The sequence below is a fragment of the Mizuhopecten yessoensis genome, unplaced genomic scaffold (genome assembly GCF_002113885.1).
Source record: "Mizuhopecten yessoensis strain PY_sf001 unplaced genomic scaffold, ASM211388v2 scaffold10513, whole genome shotgun sequence".
In the NCBI taxonomy this organism is placed as follows: domain Eukaryota; kingdom Metazoa; phylum Mollusca; class Bivalvia; order Pectinida; family Pectinidae; genus Mizuhopecten; species Mizuhopecten yessoensis.
Genome location: NW_018408584.1, coordinates 192,422 through 212,758, shown reverse-complemented (window position 1 = coordinate 212,758; position 20,337 = coordinate 192,422). Strand labels below are relative to the sequence as shown.

Sequence of the window (20,337 nt, the reverse complement as noted above, 5' to 3'; positions counted from 1 at the left end):
AAATAAATTGGTTTTCTACATGTAGTTGGTACAAATAAACTTTTAATAAATTAACATTAAATACATGAATCTTTAACACAATGGTTAAACATCATGAATAGCAGGTCCTATAGCTTCCCTCGGGAAACATCTGGCAACGAGATGTCCTGAATGTTAACCCCATATCATATTTTTCAGCAGCCTAGGGCAATGGTTTATTCTGGTGACAAGGCCCGGTACACATTGCGGCCACTCGGTCACACAATTCTGAACGAGATAAAAACAATACCCAATGAGGCCATGATCAACGAATCGTTGTATCCGGCCGACAACGACAAGTTACTTGCCCACGTTTGAGTAAAAACACATGACTTCATGCAAGCTTCTGTCCATCCCAAGAACGCCAGTGTTCGTAGGTTAAAATGCAGAATTCTTTAATTATGCATAAATAAACACCAATAACAATCCTAGTGATATTTTAACTTTTGCTCTCGGTCACTGTTCTCGGAGCAGCTGTTTCACATGAATCTGAACATTATTCAATATCCAAAATGTCAGCACACCAAGGTATATTCTAAGTGAACGAGTTGCTCTGTGCCTGACAACAACGTTATATTTTTCTCCGTTAGCAGCAACCCTGTTTATAATCATAACCTTGGGGTAAACCGGTATTTAATCAAACATGAATAATTTCAACGGAATCATTTTAAAACGCTTGCTAAAACAATGTAACAACATTTATAAAGCTTACCAAAGAGCTATTGTTTTAATAAATGTATTGTTTTTGTTTGAAATTGTATCTAAATAATAAAGTAAAATTTGGCTGCTTGAGGGATGCATTGGTGTGTTCATTCTCTTTAACGTTATTAGATGGTTCATGACGTCAGTGACATCGACAATGATGAAAATAACAGCTGTTTCTCAGCTGATTACTTGCTGTTTATTGGTTCTATGAACTACGATGTATCAATGAAACAACATCTGCGTTTTTCAAATTTCAAATGCGCGCTGTGCATCATGGTCTGGCTTCACATCGAGGTGCCAGCGATCCAAGGTGCCAGCAAAAACTGGATTTACGAAATTAAGTCTTTGATATACGCAAATGGGGAAATGGGGATAATAAATAATTTACAACCCCGTCGCTATTGTTATATTTTGTTACATTCTTGCAACACTGATGGTTGGTATTTAAAAGTCAATATCTGCCTGAGATAACATTAACCACACCGATAGTATTGGGTACTGTAAACAAGGACTGATAAACAAACGGCGATTACGTGGTGTTTTACCAAAATCTATCAGTATATTTGTTGTGTAAACATAGGTATATAATTAAATCATCTGTATATTGGGACGGGAAATAGAGAAGTAAAAAAAACTTGCATTTCTAGAATATGTTTTGCTGAAATTCAGCAGACGATAAAAACATAGAGTTCCTACACTGTATGTGTCGTCTTGGGATCTCAAACAAAACATTTCATTATGGCAGTAACCATACAGAATATCAAGCATTAAGCTATTTAATCACCAGAAAAAAAGAAAATTTGTAAAAACAGTTAACTTCAATGCAAAAACAACCTGATTAGAATTTAGAATCGATATAACATATATGTAGGCTACCCAAAACCAACAAAACAGCATCACAGACATCTGAAAAAAATAAAAGGTTGTAGCGAAGGAACCCTAATAGTTTAACATAAAGGACATATCAGTCCGATTGTTTCAGGACGTATGAGGTGACAGACCATCCACGACGTTCTTCTTCAGACTTACTGGAGAATGCGTGGTATTTAGTTCATATCTACATCTTATTCTATATTCACGGTCGATTAACGCTTTATTGAAGGGAGATACGCGTTGTCGGTAGCATCGCACTTCAAAGCGTTATAATGACTTTGTCTTTTGTAAATTTCCATCCCTTGGCGTAATGTCTGTAATTCCTCAAGGGTCCCAATTTTCCGTATCTAAATTTGAAATACCAAACGATAACGTTTTACATAAAATATAATACTTGTTAAGTTGTAGAAGTGATCCAAGAAAAGCTAGAGTGCGCTTCGTCAGCATATTATTTTTGTTTTCTTCAGTAAAGAGTAAAGCAAGTATGTGGTCGTTTTAAAGAACACAACTCATCGCTTTGAGAGCAAACATTATTTTATTTTGTCTTTTCTAGATGGGACCTATTTTTTATTTATCATATCAAAAAGTTGAATGCGTTATGGTTAAATATTTTCATCTCAGCGAGCTGTATTATACAAACAAGATGCAAATTATACATTATACACACTGACGTCAGGGCACAAAATATTAGGGGAATTTCTGATTTTTGCCATTGCTCAATAAGAGTAGGTTATCAATGAACCTTCCGTGTCTATGGTCAGCATTTGAGCATGTTAGAAATTACGAGTGAGACTTTTGAAACTCCACAGGATTTCCCCCATTGACTGACGACGGCAGAACAGGCGGTCTGTCTATCACTGGACTGTGTACAACGTTGTTACTGATCCAATTCAAATGTGTAGTGTTTTTTTGGTGTTTTTTTAAAGCATGGGGAGCTAGGCCCAAATATAATATACCCATATTTTGAACAAAGCAATAATCGTTAAAACACAACGACTGCGGCTACGTGACAGACTGAGGAAATATAGACAACAGTTGTACATTTGAACCCGACAGCAGACAAAGTATTGATGTAAACTATGAACTAACACGACTGGTCTATAAGATGAAATAAAAGCAACGCGATAGGGACAACCATTATGGTCACCGATTCTGACTGTGATAGTATGACCTTTGAATCCACGCTATAACCTTTAAATAGGTCAGTGGGCCAGGGCGCGAACATATAATTAAAACGATGGCCTTCACGTTCCGTTGGTCCCGACCCCCGGGCACAATACTGTCCTATTGTCTGTGACACTCGCGATAAGAGTAAATGTGTGGCCGGGCTAATTCGACAACGATACCTGTATCGCAGTTGGTACTAAGGCACATATATAGCTACCTATCATCTCTAGCATCTATATAGGACAATGGTCGGAAATTCAAATCAGTTCGATATAGATAGTAAACTATGTTTAACCTGCTGTTACTATACAATGTATATGTAGTTCACGGTCGGATGGCGATGTGTAATCTATTGTTATAATCAAGGTTTGTTCTAAAATTGGTGCTTTGATGAACCCAAAATAGTTCTGATATGTACCATAAATAGCAACAATCTCCTTAGATATCAGAAGTGCTTTCTCGGCTAGACGACCAGCACTTTATATTACCCTAAACGTTCCGTCCGGAGGTCACCCATTGTAACGTCCAGTGGCGGTATTTTTCCACGGGAAAGTTATTTATGAAGTGTCTGATGTTTATCATGTCCATTAAACTCAAGTTCGTAAAAACATTTTTTTTAATGAAAACGAGCTTTAGCGAGATTTTCCTAACATTTATTTGAGATGATTACGACAGTACTGTTATAAAAGGCTGATTAAGTCCACGTAGGAACTTGTTGAATCGATATGGGAAAAAAACACATCTAAGTTTGCAGTTCCATATACAAGTAACAGTTGATGTGTTTCTCTAAATGTTTAAGTCGTGTTATTTGTTTGTGCGAGTAACGCTTGTCACGTCTTCATCGGTATCGAGGACGAATGTCCTTAGTCGAGAAATACGAAGTAAACATTCGCCAATTGTCAAATCGCACAAAGGATTCACATACGTGCTTAATCGACAGATTTTAATAATGGATTTTCTAAGAGATATTAATCATATATATATAATGAGTTTCAAATTTGGCGCCTATGATGGTGGTTTTCACTGTTTTTATGTCCTTCCTCTTCCTTTAGAACATTATTGACATTATTATTCTGCTTAAACATGCATAGATATTCATATTTTTTTTAATAAATTTAGTCTCTAGTCTGGTTTTTAATTGGCACCATGTTTATAAACACCATAATACATCTAGTAGTGTTGCTGAAGCATGAGCTTGCAGAGAAGTAACTGCCAGTCGATTCAAGCATGTTTTTCATCTTGTTGAAACCTTCCTTTCATCACGTTTTAACGTCCGCATAATAGGATGAAAAGACGAGAGTATTTTATGTATGTTCTTATTATTTTATTGTTGCGAATGATGGAGAGTTCAGATCGCTAATTATAGGGAATGGACGGGGGAAATCTTCCCATCGCGGCGATATGGCGAGAGGACCACACGGTACAAATCCTCAGCTTTATTTCTCATCTAAGTTGAACTTTTGGATGGATTCCAGTGCTCCCGGGTACGCATTATGTATGTTTACATAAAAAAATCAGTAAATTTGAATGATAATGGGTTTATAACGCATTTTGTAATTGCAAAAACAATAAAAAGGAGATACAGGTAGCAACTACAAAGAAAAAGTCTTCGGCAATAAGACATGAATAATCTGAAGATGTCCCCGTTAATGGATTTTCACGTGCTGTGTCAGCAAAGTATCTCTAGATACTTTTAAAAAATGTAAACGTGTCAGTATATCAATCACATGTGCCGTTAGTACCAACAAGTCCCCTGTTATAAATAGACGTAGCGGTACTACCATGCACAAGTCCTCTAACCACACGTAGGGAGAACATATCCCCCATCTGGCCCGTAGCATTTTATAAAGAGTTCTTTTGCAATACACATATGCTATACCGCTAAATACAATAGAGAGTATTAATCACCGAAATGCCTCCTGACAATATTTACCAATTGCTATTTAACAACAACATCCCTGAGCTGTACAAGGCAGTACTAAAAACGCACACGTCTCCCTTAGCAGCACGTTGTACCTGACAAGGAGGTACTAGTCAAAACTAGGGCTACTAGAACTAACAATTCACACGTCCTCCTAATTACTAGGCTAGAGGCTGTAATGAACAACCTATCCACTAACTAGACCAGGTAGTACTAAAAATCCTAAATTATCCCGAGTTAAATTTTATGCAAGGGGGGGTGGGGGTTACTATTTAACAATATATCCTAACTAGTCAAAACAGAACTAAAAACCCACACGTCCTTATAATTACTGGGCTAGAAACTCTAATGATCAAACTTTTCCCTAACGAGACAAAGTCTCCCAAATAACATTGTACTAGACAATGGGGTTTTAATCAACTTATCCCCTAGCTATACAAGGCAGTACTAGAAATATCTTACGTTCCACTATTTACTAGGCTAGGAACTCCAATGATCAAACTATTTCCTAACGAGACAAAGTCTCCCAAATAACATTGTACTAGACAAGGGGGTATTAATCAACGTATCCATTAACTATACAAGGCAGTACTAGAAATATCTTACGTTCCCCTAATTACTAGGCTATGGATTATAATGAACAACAATTGTAACTAGGCCAGGTAGTACTTAAACCCAACATTCTCCCGAATCAAATTTTACTAGACAAGGGGGGATAATACACAACATATCCCCTAGCTAGACAAGGCGGTACTAAAACATACATGCCCTCACCCCAAACCCCTATTATTGTTAAGGGAGTATCAATCGACCGGACATATCCCTAGATACTACTAGGTGGTACTAATCATCCATAGGACAGGGATATGCTATACGTTGCTATCTCTGCCATGACTTCTTGGCTCGTGACAGGAGATTTCTCCAGAAAATGCACCGTAAACATGTACATGATGCTGAGTTAAACACGCATCCAACACATTTACTTCAAACCGTTCTCGTCTCCTCTTTGTCGTTACTTTACAACAAACCATAAATCATTGTGAAAATAAATTCACAATCATTGTTATGAGAAATATCAGGCCCTATTCAGGTTGGAACTGTCTATTTCTATTTAAATTTCACGAATTGAATTGTCAGTCAAGGCTCCTTGAATTACCACGTACTTTTTCTCTTTGTGTATCGTCAATGGAACATTATGAAGGTCAAATCCTAATCAGTTTAGAGATTAATTATAAGGCATTGTCTCTGTTATGTGACGCGGAAAGTTGAGCCCCATATTGATAAGTTTAAAATAGTTTAATTACCCAACCAGTGCTATGAGCGCTGTTCTCGTGGTAGATTGGGAGCTAAGACAAAAGGCTTAGCAAATGTTTTTCTACAAAGAACCTCATCCAGGTTTCACGAATGTCCCTCAACAAACTGAAATTCATTAAACTGTTTCCAATGAGATGCATTGTTTTAGATAATGGCTATCTTAATCTATCCGTGTGAGTAGTGCTGAGAGGGTGGTGTTGTGTATAGAGATTTTTTGTGCTGAGAGGGTGGTGTTGTGCAAAGAAAGTTGTTGTGCTGAGAGGGTGGTGTTGTGAATAAGGAGTTGTAGTAATGAGAGGGTGGTGTTGTGTATAGAGAGTTGTTGTGCTGAGAGGGTGGTGTTGTGTTTAGAGAGTTGTAGTGCTGAGAGGGTGGTGTTGTGTATAGAGAGTTGTAGTGCTGAGAGGATGGTGTTGTGTATAGAGAGTTGTATGCTGTGCTGAGAGGGTGGTGTTGTGTATAGAGAGTTGTTGTGCTGAGAGGGCGGTGTTGTGTATAGAGATTTGTAGTGCTGAGAGGGTGGTGTTGTGTATAGAGATTGGTATGCTGTGCTGAGAGGGTGGTGTTCTGTATATAGAGTTTAATGTTGTGCTGAGAGGGTGTTGTTGTGTATAGAGTTGTAGTGCTGAGAGGATGGTGCTGTGTATGGAGATTTGTATGCTGTGCTGAGAGGGTGGTGTTGTGTATATAGTTCAATGTTGTGCTGGGAGGGTGGTGTTGTGTATAGAGATTTGTAGTGCTGAGAGGGTGGTGTTGTGTATATAGTTCAATGTTGTGCTGAGAAGGCGATGTTGTGTATATATAGAGCTGTATGCTGTTCCTTTGATTTTTTTCATTAAAATTGACACCTTACTTGGGTACTCTGTCACTTGTAAAATCTGAACCAGGATTTCGGTCAGGACAAACATATCACACATTGAATGTCCTGACATACACGGTTTCTTTTCTCATCCGTTACATCCGGGTAAGAGTTTCGGGTTGGAGTCCCTGATACTGGTGGGGAGACCTATCGGATTGGTTACTATCATGATACCGTTTCTGTAGATTGGAAATTGAACAAAAATAGAATGACGTATGTTTTAATCATTCATCAACTCAATAAGCTGCTGAGACTTTTGATAAAAGCTCTTTTTTTCTGTCCCATTACACCCACTGTGAGTGTTGTGATGTAACCCTGTACATTTTGAACGTATCATTAATTTATACAATTTGTAGGTTGTATAATTAATTAAACCAATACATGTATCATACGATAACTTTTTTTCGGATTTTCTTTCGTTTAAAAGCTGCATACAATGTATTATTATTTCCTAAATCTTCCGACGACAGCTAGGACACTATTGATGGTACATCCTCTTCGACCGGAAGCTTACCACGTCATATGAGCAAAGCAAATGCATTTTCTACGTTACATATTTCAATCATTTTATTCTTATATAGGCAGTTTCATCGCCCTTTCAAAAGCTCGTAACTCTCCAGTACATGTAAGCGTACATGTAACTTAAAGATCATTTAGCCTGTTTTGTTTCTTATTGCTTGAGATGGAGACGTAGGATATATCACAAGTTATTGGACACCTTTTATACTCTTTCATATCCTTGGGTATAGGATAAGGAAATTCCACCAGAGGGGTTAGGGATTGGTTAAACCTGAGGCTTGCTGAGGGGTTTGGCGCCATTTTGAAAATTCACGGGAGTGGAAGTTCCCTATCCTACACACCTGGGCATGAAACAAATCTTCCCTTCAAATGGTCAGAAATAGCAAAAAAACAACGTAAACGCGTCGCAATTTCTGCATTGAAGCATGTCACGTCATGGTTGTTCTATTGTGACGTCACGCATTTGAAATGGGTGTAGGATAGATATTTTTAACTCGGACTTTGCGATGTTATTCTATTAAATGCTGGGTTTTTTTAAACATACGGGAACAATGTTAAGATTAAGTTGTGGTAGCCTCACTTTAGACCAACGGTTCCCCTCAATACCTACTCGTTTACTGTAATTCTGAATTCAATACCAAAGGAGGCACGGTAGTATAGTGGTAGCATATCAGATCAAAGTTGACTGTAAAAGAGTTGTCTGCCCTTTGGTCCACTTCGTCACGTTACGCCTATGCATTACCGGCTCTTAAAGCCAGATTGTTAAGCAGTCCTTGATATATTGACTTGGTATCGTTTATTACTCCCGATTGCAGTTAACTGTGTTTATTTCGAATTGAACGAATGTGTTTGCATTTACATCAGGATCAGCTACACGTCGTAAAATTGTAAGTAAAGCCATCCGATCGAGTGGTTTTGCCAAAGAAAAGGCGGCGTTTGGTGAGGGGGTAGCCCAACAATTTATTATATTTAGAAACTGTGAACAAGCCAATCACTTAATACCTTTGGAATGACATCGTTGGAAATCACAACTATTCAGCCAATCAGGTTGGAGATAGATATATCTAAAAATAAATCCGTAATTTCCTCGTTTTCTTTAGTTGAACGGCAACTGGTGCTGGGTGAAAATCATAGCCAAGAAAAAATTCCAGTCTAACAATTTTATTGGCACTTGACATATCACATTTTAAATCACAGTTTACATATTACAACCGTTCCTTTCCGGCGAAATAAAAAAAATACACACTTAGCAATTAACAATTAATGTATAACACTATTTGTAGATAAAAATTAAAAATAATAATAAAAAAACAAATGAACACATCACATCAGAGATCTCTTTTAGGTTTTGACACAAGAGGACAGATTGTTAAGAAATAAAAAGCACAATTTGTAGATAAATCAATGTATTAGAAAAAAATACTTGCAACATTTAACAAAAACAAATAATACAGTGTAAAATCTCTTACAATTTACAATGTGCTTTCAACAACTTGATTTATACATATATGTATTGCCATGGAATGTTACTTCATATATGCAGGTCAGGTATTACTTCATAAAAAAATAAATAGCATTATATTTCATAAAGAAATAACATGTGCTATAAACAAAGCAAACACATACCCTCACACATATGTAACTAGTAAGTTTTCTTAACTTTCTGTCACGTTAAATACAGGATTACCAACAACAAATCTTTTTCAGCTTTTCTGTTCCGTGTATATGTTATGACTTACCACAACTAATTTTATTATGATCTGCACCACCACAACATGAACATTTCAGTGTCTTTGATTTTTGCCTTTGTGAATTTTCCAAGATTGAGATTCTATTTTGTTTTTCCATGATCTGGCGCAATGCTAGTTGAGGTTTATGACAGCTGCCTCGAAAGTATTGTTTTGTGATGGTGTCATTTAATTTTTCCAGTCCTTGTTGGGTAAACGAAGAAATATCTTCATGACGCCTGAATAATTCATGTGCATGACATCGAAGAATGTGAATGTAAGGTGTGATGTCCCGGGACTGAAAGGCTTCAACATACAGCAAACACCACTCTTTTGTCCGTTCTTCTAATTCATCAGCATCAGGAGTTTCAGATTTCATAATTTTCTCAATTTGAGAAAAACCATCCCATACTTTCTGCAAAATTTCTGCTCGTCCATCATCTGAAATGAGATCATTTGCACAGAATGATTTCATCAGTTTCAGTTTTTCTGGGCCAATAAGATCTCTGTACTCAAGGCGCTTTGTATCCCGGTTTACAGAGAGCGAGAAATGTATTCCCAATTGTTCCAAAACAGTTTCTAATTTTGCGACATGTTGAACTTTACTTCTGTCAATCACTCCTGTGTTGAAGGTAGTGTTTCCATTTATGTTATCAAGTGTTCTGAGCTCTGCTATAAGCAGATTGAAAAGTTTGTCTGTAATTCTTAGAAACATGTGCAAAGGGTCCACCACAACCCTCAGTGGACCAATATGTGGGAACAGTGGGGGATTAACTACAGAAAATGCTTTTTTACTAATTTTTTTGCGAGCTTTCAGACAACCGTCAGGGCATTCATACAGAGACCTAGCACCCTTGGTTACATCCTCCATTGACCATTCTAAATCTAATTTACATTTTTCAGACTTACTGCACTTGCAATACACACAGAAATATTCTGAAGCTATACAAGGTATTCCCACTGCAACCAAGAGAAACTTATAATCTCCACCAAGGAGTATTTCAATAGTAAAATCCCTTCCATCAACAGTGATAGATGAATCCTGTAATTCCCCAACTTCCTGTCGTAAATCTCTAAGTCCATCAGCAAGCTCACTGTAAGCTTCCTTCGAATTCATCACACAAAGAGGGTAGTTTCCACTGGCAGCTCTGCATCTCTTCTCATTGATCACTGTGAATGACACATTTACAACGTGCAGACGTTTACCAACATTTGTACCATCTCCTGATAACTTGATTTTGATTTTTCCATCAGGTGCAAATTTATTATCTTCTGCAGTTAATGAATTCAAAACTTGCAAAAGTTTAGTTTTCAAGGACTGTTGGACTCCGAGGCCATTGGGAGTATCCACAATCTTAAATCCAGTATTTAGCTTATTCACATATTCCTGTAACACATGACGCCTTGGTAATTCTTTACAATACATACTAAGTTCGGCATATGCCTCTCTGCTGATATTGAAAGTGTCTAAAATATAAAGCAATGCACTCAACTCATCAGAGTTTTCCTCCATGTCTTGCTTCTCTTTACTTTCTCTGAGCACCAACACTTCTTTCTTGCCATTTTCCCTCTCAACCGATACAGACAAAGGTTTTATATTTTCTTTATCCAAGAATTTCAATGACTTTTTCACTGTTTCTCTCTCCACCTTCCTTCTTTTGGACTGACCAGACTTTGTAAGCTCAGAAAATTTCCGACCAAGTGGCTTTGAACATTCTGGTATGTTATTGTTTTTTACATTAAGTAAGATAGTTTCTGTTAATTTTTTATTTTCTTCTTGACATTTTAGCAACATTTCTTTATGTTCTTTAAGCACATTTTCACATTCATGTCTATCTACCGGAGCTTGCCATTCAAATGCAGACGAGGAAAGTTCAGAAAGAAATTTCCTGAATTGGAATCCACCTAGTTTACGTTGTTTTTTTGCTTTGTCTTTCAGCTTAAAAATTAAAGACTTCAAATTTTTCAAATCACTTTCAGATGGATTCACTTTTACAAAAATTTTGTCTTCAATTTTTCTAATGACCTGGCGAACAAAGTAATCATTCATAGGTTTGTCTCGAAACTGATCATTATCAATTATTTCAAACAGAATCTTTTTTGAAAACAAAACCATTTCAAATACAGTTTGTAATCCTACATGTACCTAGGATAAAAGGAAGTTGTAAATGAACATCATAACTGAATACCACTGACTGAAGTGTTCAATGTCCAAAAAACACACAATAGGTTACCTAGAAGTGTTGTTGAATCAATTGAATTTTCAAATTGAATCATTGTTTAACAGATTCTGAAACATATTTTTGTTGCCTGGTTTCTTCACAAATGAAAAAGTTAGTTGGCTACCACGGTTCATATAATCTTCTTCCACATGGTCCGGGAACAATAAAAAATCTTTCAATGCTTTCCTTTGCCCTAACCAGTACCTGATGGTGGATGTATCGATGAAAAACGAGTCACCTTGCTCATTTAAAATCCTATAGTCAAAACCGACTCCCAGTAGCCGTTCGAGGTCTTGTCTTTTTGCTATCCGATACACCTTACGTGTTCTCGTCGCTTTGTGGAGTGTTCCACAACATTCCAATGGTATGAATTCCTCTGAAGTCATATACTGGTGCAAAATAATCTTGCTGTCACTTCGTCCTGGTGAAAGGGATTCTTTTATATTGATTTTTAAGCTTTGGATCTGTGTAGAATGATGTAGAGGTGTTGATTTTACTGCACTTTTTTTTATGTATTCATCGTATCGATGATGCCATCCTGGAAAAAAAAAGAGCAAGCAAATAGTTAAGACCAACAAATAGGGTATTTAGGGTCTGCTATAGATAATGTAGATCTACATTATACACAAAGTGTTTAAAAACTTCAAATTATAAAATAACACAAATTGACCTACCAACCATACATTTATTGTATTTGTAAACATATATTTTTGGCTTAATAGTAATAAAACTAGTACATAGAACTTATCACACACATGGGGTGGGGTGGGGTGTGGTGGGCGAGGCGGGTCGGCTGTACTGTGTGCTTCAGTAGTCAGTATGCTATATGGATATATATAGCTATGTATTTGTACATCCTGTACATGTTCTGCTTTTAAAAACAGTGAACTTGAGATTGAATGACAAATTATACAAACTCATATTGCATATGAAATTACATGACAAGTCATGTATCTATATATGTGTAACAGTGTATCTATGTGAAAACTCAGCAATTTTATATTTATATAACATCCATAAAACAAAGGTGTGTCCACTGCCTGTCCAGACTGCAGACAGACAGATGAATGGACACCATGGAATTATTGCTGTTGGTCCCTTCCATTTTCAAGTGGGGCCCTTATTATTATAGAATATTAAACATTCCTATTGGTTTTTAACTCAAGGATGTTATTTATTAAGTTATTTCTATATAAACCAGGAATTTGAACTTTTTAATTTAAATTTTAAAGCTGGCTGATCAAAAGCATTTCTGAACAAAATCTGAAATCTACAGAAAACCAATTCTAATATTTATTCAAATACTTTAATATATTAGCAAAGAAAATCCTGTGAGCAATTGGTCATTTACTGTTTAGAGCATTTTTTTTTCAAAAACAAGAGGACCTTTTCATTTCATGTAAAATTAAAAGAAAATTGAAATATAGGCACTATATTATATATATACATATTTTTATCATTTGCATCGCTTTATTCTGTGTGGCCTTGAGCTTAAACTTTTCATTTTAAAAAAGACACATGTACATATTACACATGCATGGTAATGTATATATACAATTAAGTTTGTCAACATTCTAGTGACTATAATTTACCTATGTAGTGAACCTTTACCATATCCTTATACTTGTCATCATCAACAACCTCAATCGGATAAAACCCTGCTGTCCAGCTACGTCTTCTGTTACTACTTGACGTGATGGACGTGTTCGGTGGATTGGCAAGGTCACTGCAAAAAAAAGTTTTACATATAAATGTAATTTCTCAGCCTACCAGTAGTTTGGTTTCAACAAATTCTATTTCTAGCCAAGTCTTTTCCAGGTTGCACAGCATCAGATACATATGTAACCGGTTATATACGTCTCTGACAACATGATGTGCATTTGTACAATATTGATTATTATATTTTAGTAATTAAGCTAATTTAATTTTGTTAAATTACTCATGTACATACATCAGTAAGGAGTACATGTACCATGATATTATCATTTTTTATTTGTTTTTAAGATTGTTTTATCTGCACAGCATATGAATCTATAATGATGCACATCATCTATTAGCAGAGTTCTCTGGCCCCTACGTATACACCAGACTCAGACAATTTGACAGATACCTGGGGTGGACATCTTTTAGCTATCTGTCAAAATGTTTAGGTCTGGTCAGGCTAACTGTGTATGTCATCTATGTTTGTAAAGATAAGATCATGATTATTTATTTTAAAGTAGGACTTTATTATAGGTCCCCGAGTAGGAAAAAGCTATATCCTGCACTCCTAGTATCTTCCTGCACTCCCGGATCCAGAACTTATACCAGTATTAAATTCTTAGCTCGAGGCATTAATATATGAACATTGACAACTGAAGAAAAAGATGCCAATGTGAGTTTCTGTCAGTCCATTTCAATTATGGAATTTTAAATATCGTACACTGTTAAAGTGTTTAGACGGTCTCATATCAAAATCAAAGTAATGAACCCAGGAATCACAAGAATTCATTTGTTGCCATGTATCATTTTAATTAACTCAAGAGCATGTATATATATCATTATATGTCATTAGCTTTGTGCCGTTTGTAAAGAAATCATCCAAAAGTATTATTACACAACTGTCACCTCCTAGAACACCTAATTGTGACAACTGCACTCAAATTGAAAGAAGATGAATTCTGCTCTATCTCTCTTAGTCGTATATTACCGGTAGCAAAATTGCCCGGACACCGGCTTCACTTCACTCGATGGAAATGTAATCCATATTAATAGTGATTAACATGAAATATTGCCACTCAGTAACGTATATTTTGTGAACTGATATAATAACTTACTTACGCATAGGAAGACATCTGATTTCTGTCCTTTGAAACTATCTTTTTTGGACGAAGTTTAAGCGCAGCCGGTTCCTTCTCAGCATTCGTCGCCATTTTGATGGAAACTTTTACAGGGGAGATAACTCTATGTTACAGTCAATTTTGATCTGATATGGACGCCGGGCTTTTGACCGAAGGGTTGCGTGTTCGAGTCACGGCACGGTACTGTGTTGTATCTTTGATCAAGATACTTTACTCCGCCTGTTCCAGTCTACTGTAAATGAGTACGTGGTTGGGCAGTACTAGAATTGTTGAATGTTAGCTGTTTGCGCCGAAATGGCAGCTCCGGCTGTATGCTCCCCAGGGAGTTGAGAAAAGTATTGGCTGATTGCAAAGAACCTATAACCACGGATAATAATTTGTGAACCACTTTAAGACGACCTACGAACTAGGTTGTGATTATTATTATTATTACCATATCATATAATGTTTCACTTATTTATCCTGATATTGATTATCTGAGATATTGTCATTTGATACTGTAACAGAGCAAATCGAATTGTACTACAAATATATAATATATGCTGTTGAGGTTTCTCCTCACTGCGGCCAATGGAATTTCATGGAATCACTCATCCATGACGGGTATTATCAAATGATCTAACACACTGGCCGCCCGACCGATCGATAATTGGTGATGTCATTTGGCTTTAGAAACCAACATGTTAACCATTTGTACAGCTTTGTCGATATCACTGTGAAGTCTGGGGCGTTGTTAATCTGATAGCTAATCTTGTCTACCGGTCTACCGGTCACGTAGGCCAGTCGAGGACATGACATTGATTAGGCATCTCAGGTAGCAGAAGAAATTTGGAAACATGTTTATGAAAGTATCTATATATATATCATGTCATGTTTAATTAACATTTCGGTACCCTAGTCTTATAGTTTTACTACTTAGGAATACTGAACACGGTTTCAATATGTAGGGTAATTGCTCAGAGCATAGACCTAAATTAATGAATTGCCGAGCGTAAAAATAATGAAGAGGGTAGAAAACGTTTGTCCGTTAGTAGTATATATGTTGTAGATGAGTAAGGATGTTTATCACACACACAAAGTACTATTAACAAGCTACGTAGACACATAACTTTAAAACTTATGTTCAGAGACGTTAACGTTCAGTTCAAGTACCTATGTAATGGGGGATAACTCTAGTACTCAAGTTGGTATCATACTAGCTAATTAGCACTACGTCGCGCTCGACGAACTCAATCGACGGTATTACGTCAATAAACAGTGCGCATGACCATATCGAATAGGTGAGAGGCGCGCACCCCTTTATAAGTAGACCACCTATCCACAGTTACCTGCCCTTGGCGATTTAGACATTTCTATGTGTTAATTCAAACATTACACAATTCATGTTACTTAAATTACCTTCTTGAGAGTAATTTAGTCAGTCTAGCCAAAAGGCTGACGAGACATCTTCTAAGTGGCGAGCTCGGGTAGAGCGCAGCAGTAGTGTTCTAGACAGTAGCGGGACTAGTAGGAGATAGCGCAGCAGGGATTCATAAATATACCAGTCGGACGAAAAATAGTTTCGTAAGTATTTATTCTTAAAATATGATCTGTTTTATATTAGCAATAAGTTGATTTCTATTTTTATCAATCTCATTTCCTCCTTTTAAGCCATAGATATTAGGTCATTTCATTATTTATTAGATTCTGGCAGTAGGTTTATAGACTTAAAACAAAACTGAAGAAATCTCTATCTAAATAATTACAGTTACAATTTATGCTTACATTTACTTTACTACTGTTTGTTGTATAGTGTATTCATATTTACCAATAAATCTTACGGAAACTCTCGCTCAGAATTATTCTTCAACTTAAAAAAAAGAGTGATCCATCTCTCTATGTAAATTAATCTTCCGATCTTTCCAAGGTGAGCAATGCACTTTACCGTACCTACGTCATCACTGTGTTGATGGATGACAAGGGAATGGCGACTTCGCGAAATATCAATTACTGGCGTTTTTTAATTAATTCGCTGACTCTATTAAATTTCTAAATTATGATAGAAACGTAAGTACCGAATGCCTTATTAGATACCTGAGCTTACCAAAAAAGTACAAATATTTCTTTGCGCATAAATAGACGATATTCATTAAAATGCATAGACACGGAGCCCTCTAAGGAGAAAAGTTACCGTTATAACTAAACTCTAGGAGTTTCGTTCTATACATATGAAGTGTTGACAGTAGTTATCAAATTAAAATTTACGCTGTATTTTGTGAAACTTTATTTTTAGGCAAATATGAAAAGGCGCATGCGTGTTAGTTTTTTTTTTTGAAGCAATCAAATACTTAATTGTCAACCGTATCAAAAACACAAAAAATCTTTAATTAGATGCGATGAAGATGTATTTAGGCACGTAGGTCTTCTGTCGATAGATGTCAGTATACTTAGTTTTACTTTTTAGTTGTTTAAGGAGGCACGGTAATCTAGTGGTAAGACGCCGGGCTCGTGACCGAAGGGTTTCGGGTTTGAGTCACGGCACGGTACTGTGTTGTATCTTTGATCAAGATACTTTANACGCCGGGCTTTTGACCGAAGGGTTGCGTGTTCGAGTCACGGCACGGTACTGTGTTGTATCTTTGATCAAGATACTTTACTCCGCCTGTTCCAGTCTACTGTAAATGAGTACGTGGTTGGGCAGTACTAGAATTGTTGAATGTTAGCTGTTTGCGCCGAAATGGCAGCTCCGGCTGTATGCTCCCCAGGGAGTTGAGAAAAGTATTGGCTGATTGCAAAGAACCTATAACCACGGATAATAATTTGTGAACCACTTTAAGACGACCTACGAACTAGGTTGTGATTATTATTATTATTACCATATCATATAATGTTTCACTTATTTATCCTGATATTGATTATCTGAGATATTGTCATTTGATACTGTAACAGAGCAAATCGAATTGTACTACAAATATATAATATATGCTGTTGAGGTTTCTCCTCACTGCGGCCAATGGAATTTCATGGAATCACTCATCCATGACGGGTATTATCAAATGATCTAACACACTGGCCGCCCGACCGATCGATAATTGGTGATGTCATTTGGCTTTAGAAACCAACATGTTAACCATTTGTACAGCTTTGTCGATATCACTGTGAAGTCTGGGGCGTTGTTAATCTGATAGCTAATCTTGTCTACCGGTCTACCGGTCACGTAGGCCAGTCGAGGACATGACATTGATTAGGCATCTCAGGTAGCAGAAGAAATTTGGAAACATGTTTATGAAAGTATCTATATATATATCATGTCATGTTTAATTAACATTTCGGTACCCTAGTCTTATAGTTTTACTACTTAGGAATACTGAACACGGTTTCAATATGTAGGGTAATTGCTCAGAGCATAGACCTAAATTAATGAATTGCCGAGCGTAAAAATAATGAAGAGGGTAGAAAACGTTTGTCCGTTAGTAGTATATATGTTGTAGATGAGTAAGGATGTTTATCACACACACAAAGTACTATTAACAAGCTACGTAGACACATAACTTTAAAACTTATGTTCAGAGACGTTAACGTTCAGTTCAAGTACCTATGTAATGGGGGATAACTCTAGTACTCAAGTTGGTATCATACTAGCTAATTAGCACTACGTCGCGCTCGACGAACTCAATCGACGGTATTACGTCAATAAACAGTGCGCATGACCATATCGAATAGGTGAGAGGCGCGCACCCCTTTATAAGTAGACCACCTATCCACAGTTACCTGCCCTTGGCGATTTAGACATTTCTATGTGTTAATTCAAACATTACACAATTCATGTTACTTAAATTACCTTCTTGAGAGTAATTTAGTCAGTCTAGCCAAAAGGCTGACGAGACATCTTCTAAGTGGCGAGCTCGGGTAGAGCGCAGCAGTAGTGTTCTAGACAGTAGCGGGACTAGTAGGAGATAGCGCAGCAGGGATTCATAAATATACCAGTCGGACGAAAAATAGTTTCGTAAGTATTTATTCTTAAAATATGATCTGTTTTATATTAGCAATAAGTTGATTTCTATTTTTATCAATCTCATTTCCTCCTTTTAAGCCATAGATATTAGGTCATTTCATTATTTATTAGATTCTGGCAGTAGGTTTATAGACTTAAAACAAAACTGAAGAAATCTCTATCTAAATAATTACAGTTACAATTTATGCTTACATTTACTTTACTACTGTTTGTTGTATAGTGTATTCATATTTACCAATAAATCTTACGGAAACTCTCGCTCAGAATTATTCTTCAACTTAAAAAAAAGAGTGATCCATCTCTCTATGTAAATTAATCTTCCGATCTTTCCAAGGTGAGCAATGCACTTTACCGTACCTACGTCATCACTGTGTTGATGGATGACAAGGGAATGGCGACTTCGCGAAATATCAATTACTGGCGTTTTTTAATTAATTCGCTGACTCTATTAAATTTCTAAATTATGATAGAAACGTAAGTACCGAATGCCTTATTAGATACCTGAGCTTACCAAAAAAGTACAAATATTTCTTTGCGCATAAATAGACGATATTCATTAAAATGCATAGACACGGAGCCCTCTAAGGAGAAAAGTTACCGTTATAACTAAACTCTAGGAGTTTCGTTCTATACATATGAAGTGTTGACAGTAGTTATCAAATTAAAATTTACGCTGTATTTTGTGAAACTTTATTTTTAGGCAAATATGAAAAGGCGCATGCGTGTTAGTTTTTTTTTTTGAAGCAATCAAATACTTAATTGTCAACCGTATCAAAAACACAAAAAATCTTTAATTAGATGCGATGAAGATGTATTTAGGCACGTAGGTCTTCTGTCGATAGATGTCAGTATACTTAGTTTTACTTTTTAGTTGTTTAAGGAGGCACGGTAATCTAGTGGTAAGACGCCGGGCTCGTGACCGAAGGGTTTCGGGTTTGAGTCACGGCACGGTACTGTGTTGTATCTTTGATCAAGATACTTTACTCCGCTTGTTCCAGTCTAATCAGCTGTAAATGAGTACGTGGTTGGGCAGTGCTAGAATTGTAGAATGCTTGCTGTGAGCGCCGAAATGGCAGCACCGGCTGTATGCTCCCCATGGAGATGAGAAAGATATTGGCTAGATGCAACAGTCGTATAACCACGGATAATGATTGTGTGAACCACTTGTGAACTGGGTTGTGATAATTATTATTATTATTAATATTATGGAATTTACTATGGATGTAACATATGACTCGTCTAACATTTAGCATTGCTTATATTGTGCCTGAAAGAAACGGAATATTTTATAATTAGTATCAGAACAAAACAAAACATTTTTTTTTATTTAATTATCTTTTATTCTGGTATTGTTTTAAAATAAACAAGTTGTTAATCGTTGAATCTAGGATAACGGAGTAAGAGGTATATAACTAATCAAAAACCAGAACATGTACTTTACTTCCTAATATTGTAAGAAATAGATAATGAACGGGAATAATCCAAACTCCGTTAATTCGTGCTCACGACTGCGGTTATCTGTAAAGCTAAACTAGAATAAGATAATTCATAGTAGTATCAGTGTCCGAAAACGACGATATTGAAATGATCGGAGATACTATCGAAACTCTCGGACGTCCGGTAATTTAGCGTACAAATCAGATGTTTCTAACTTCATATAGGCGATTTCCCATGGCATGTGTATGAAAAATTCTCCTTTCAACCGAAAAATCGTGTGTCGCTTCACTAATTAATGAACGTTTTCACTGCGTACACGGGTCAAATGATAGAGCAAGGTTTCTAGATCGGCGACGATAGTGTCCTTGACGCTATGTTTATATTTCAAACTGTTACAACTCCAGGCGTGAGTGCTTGGTCTCAATCACCCAGAGTCGCAAATGTGAAACGTTAAATTTAGGTTAAGTTTCTTTAATTAATTTGTTCAGAAACCCAAAAACGTTAATTGCTAGATATTTCAATAACAGAAAAATTAATTGAAACAACTATGATTAAACATTACCGTAGGGTTTTCTGATAAATTGACAAACTTCGCTATTTTAATTTTGGTCAATCATTGCTCGCGGATCTATTCCTTCAAACTCTCTAAAACACGGCGTCATTTTCCTGTTATCTGACAAGTTCATGGAGTAAATATCCTTCTTGTAATTAGTGATGAAGTGAAAGAAATCTCCCCCCCCC

The 20,337-nt window shown here is 36.5% G+C and overlaps 2 protein-coding genes across 7 annotated transcripts in view; one reads left to right on the top strand and one right to left on the bottom strand.

Moving 5' to 3' along the window:
* The window catches only part of LOC110460885 (sodium bicarbonate cotransporter 3-like), a 53,325-nt gene that overhangs the window by 2,979 nt on the left and 30,009 nt on the right, over nucleotides 1-20,337 (top strand). The window contains exon 1 of one of the 3 annotated variants that reach the window (XM_021514087.1): nucleotides 15,605-15,728. The exons of 1 other annotated variant lie outside the window; for it this stretch is intronic. The gene's annotated coding sequence lies outside the window, so the exon portion shown is untranslated. Of the gene's footprint in view, nucleotides 1-15,604; nucleotides 15,729-18,026; nucleotides 18,151-20,337 lie in introns of those variants that run through there. One more of the 3 variants, XM_021514086.1, reaches the window with a different exon arrangement.
* Nucleotides 8,402-14,292, bottom strand: LOC110460887. Of its 4 annotated transcripts, none has more exons than XM_021514089.1 (3): nucleotides 14,142-14,292; nucleotides 12,918-13,051; nucleotides 8,402-11,863 (listed from the first exon to the last, which is right to left on the bottom strand). In XM_021514089.1, the coding sequence occupies exon 3, from the start codon at nucleotides 11,217-11,219 to the stop codon at nucleotides 9,105-9,107; it is 2,115 nt and encodes a 704-aa protein (XP_021369764.1). In that variant the 5' UTR covers nucleotides 11,220-11,863; nucleotides 12,918-13,051; nucleotides 14,142-14,292; the 3' UTR covers nucleotides 8,402-9,104. The 4 variants fall into 2 exon arrangements, with proteins under 4 accessions (XP_021369764.1, XP_021369767.1, XP_021369765.1 ...); XM_021514090.1 differs by having other exon boundaries at nucleotides 14,146-14,292.

Bases quoted from the DNA above. Each gene is read 5' to 3' on its own strand.
- LOC110460887 (XM_021514089.1), bottom strand. From the start codon at position 11,219: ATGGTTTTGTTTTCAAAAAAGATTCTGTTTGAAATAATTGATAATGAT.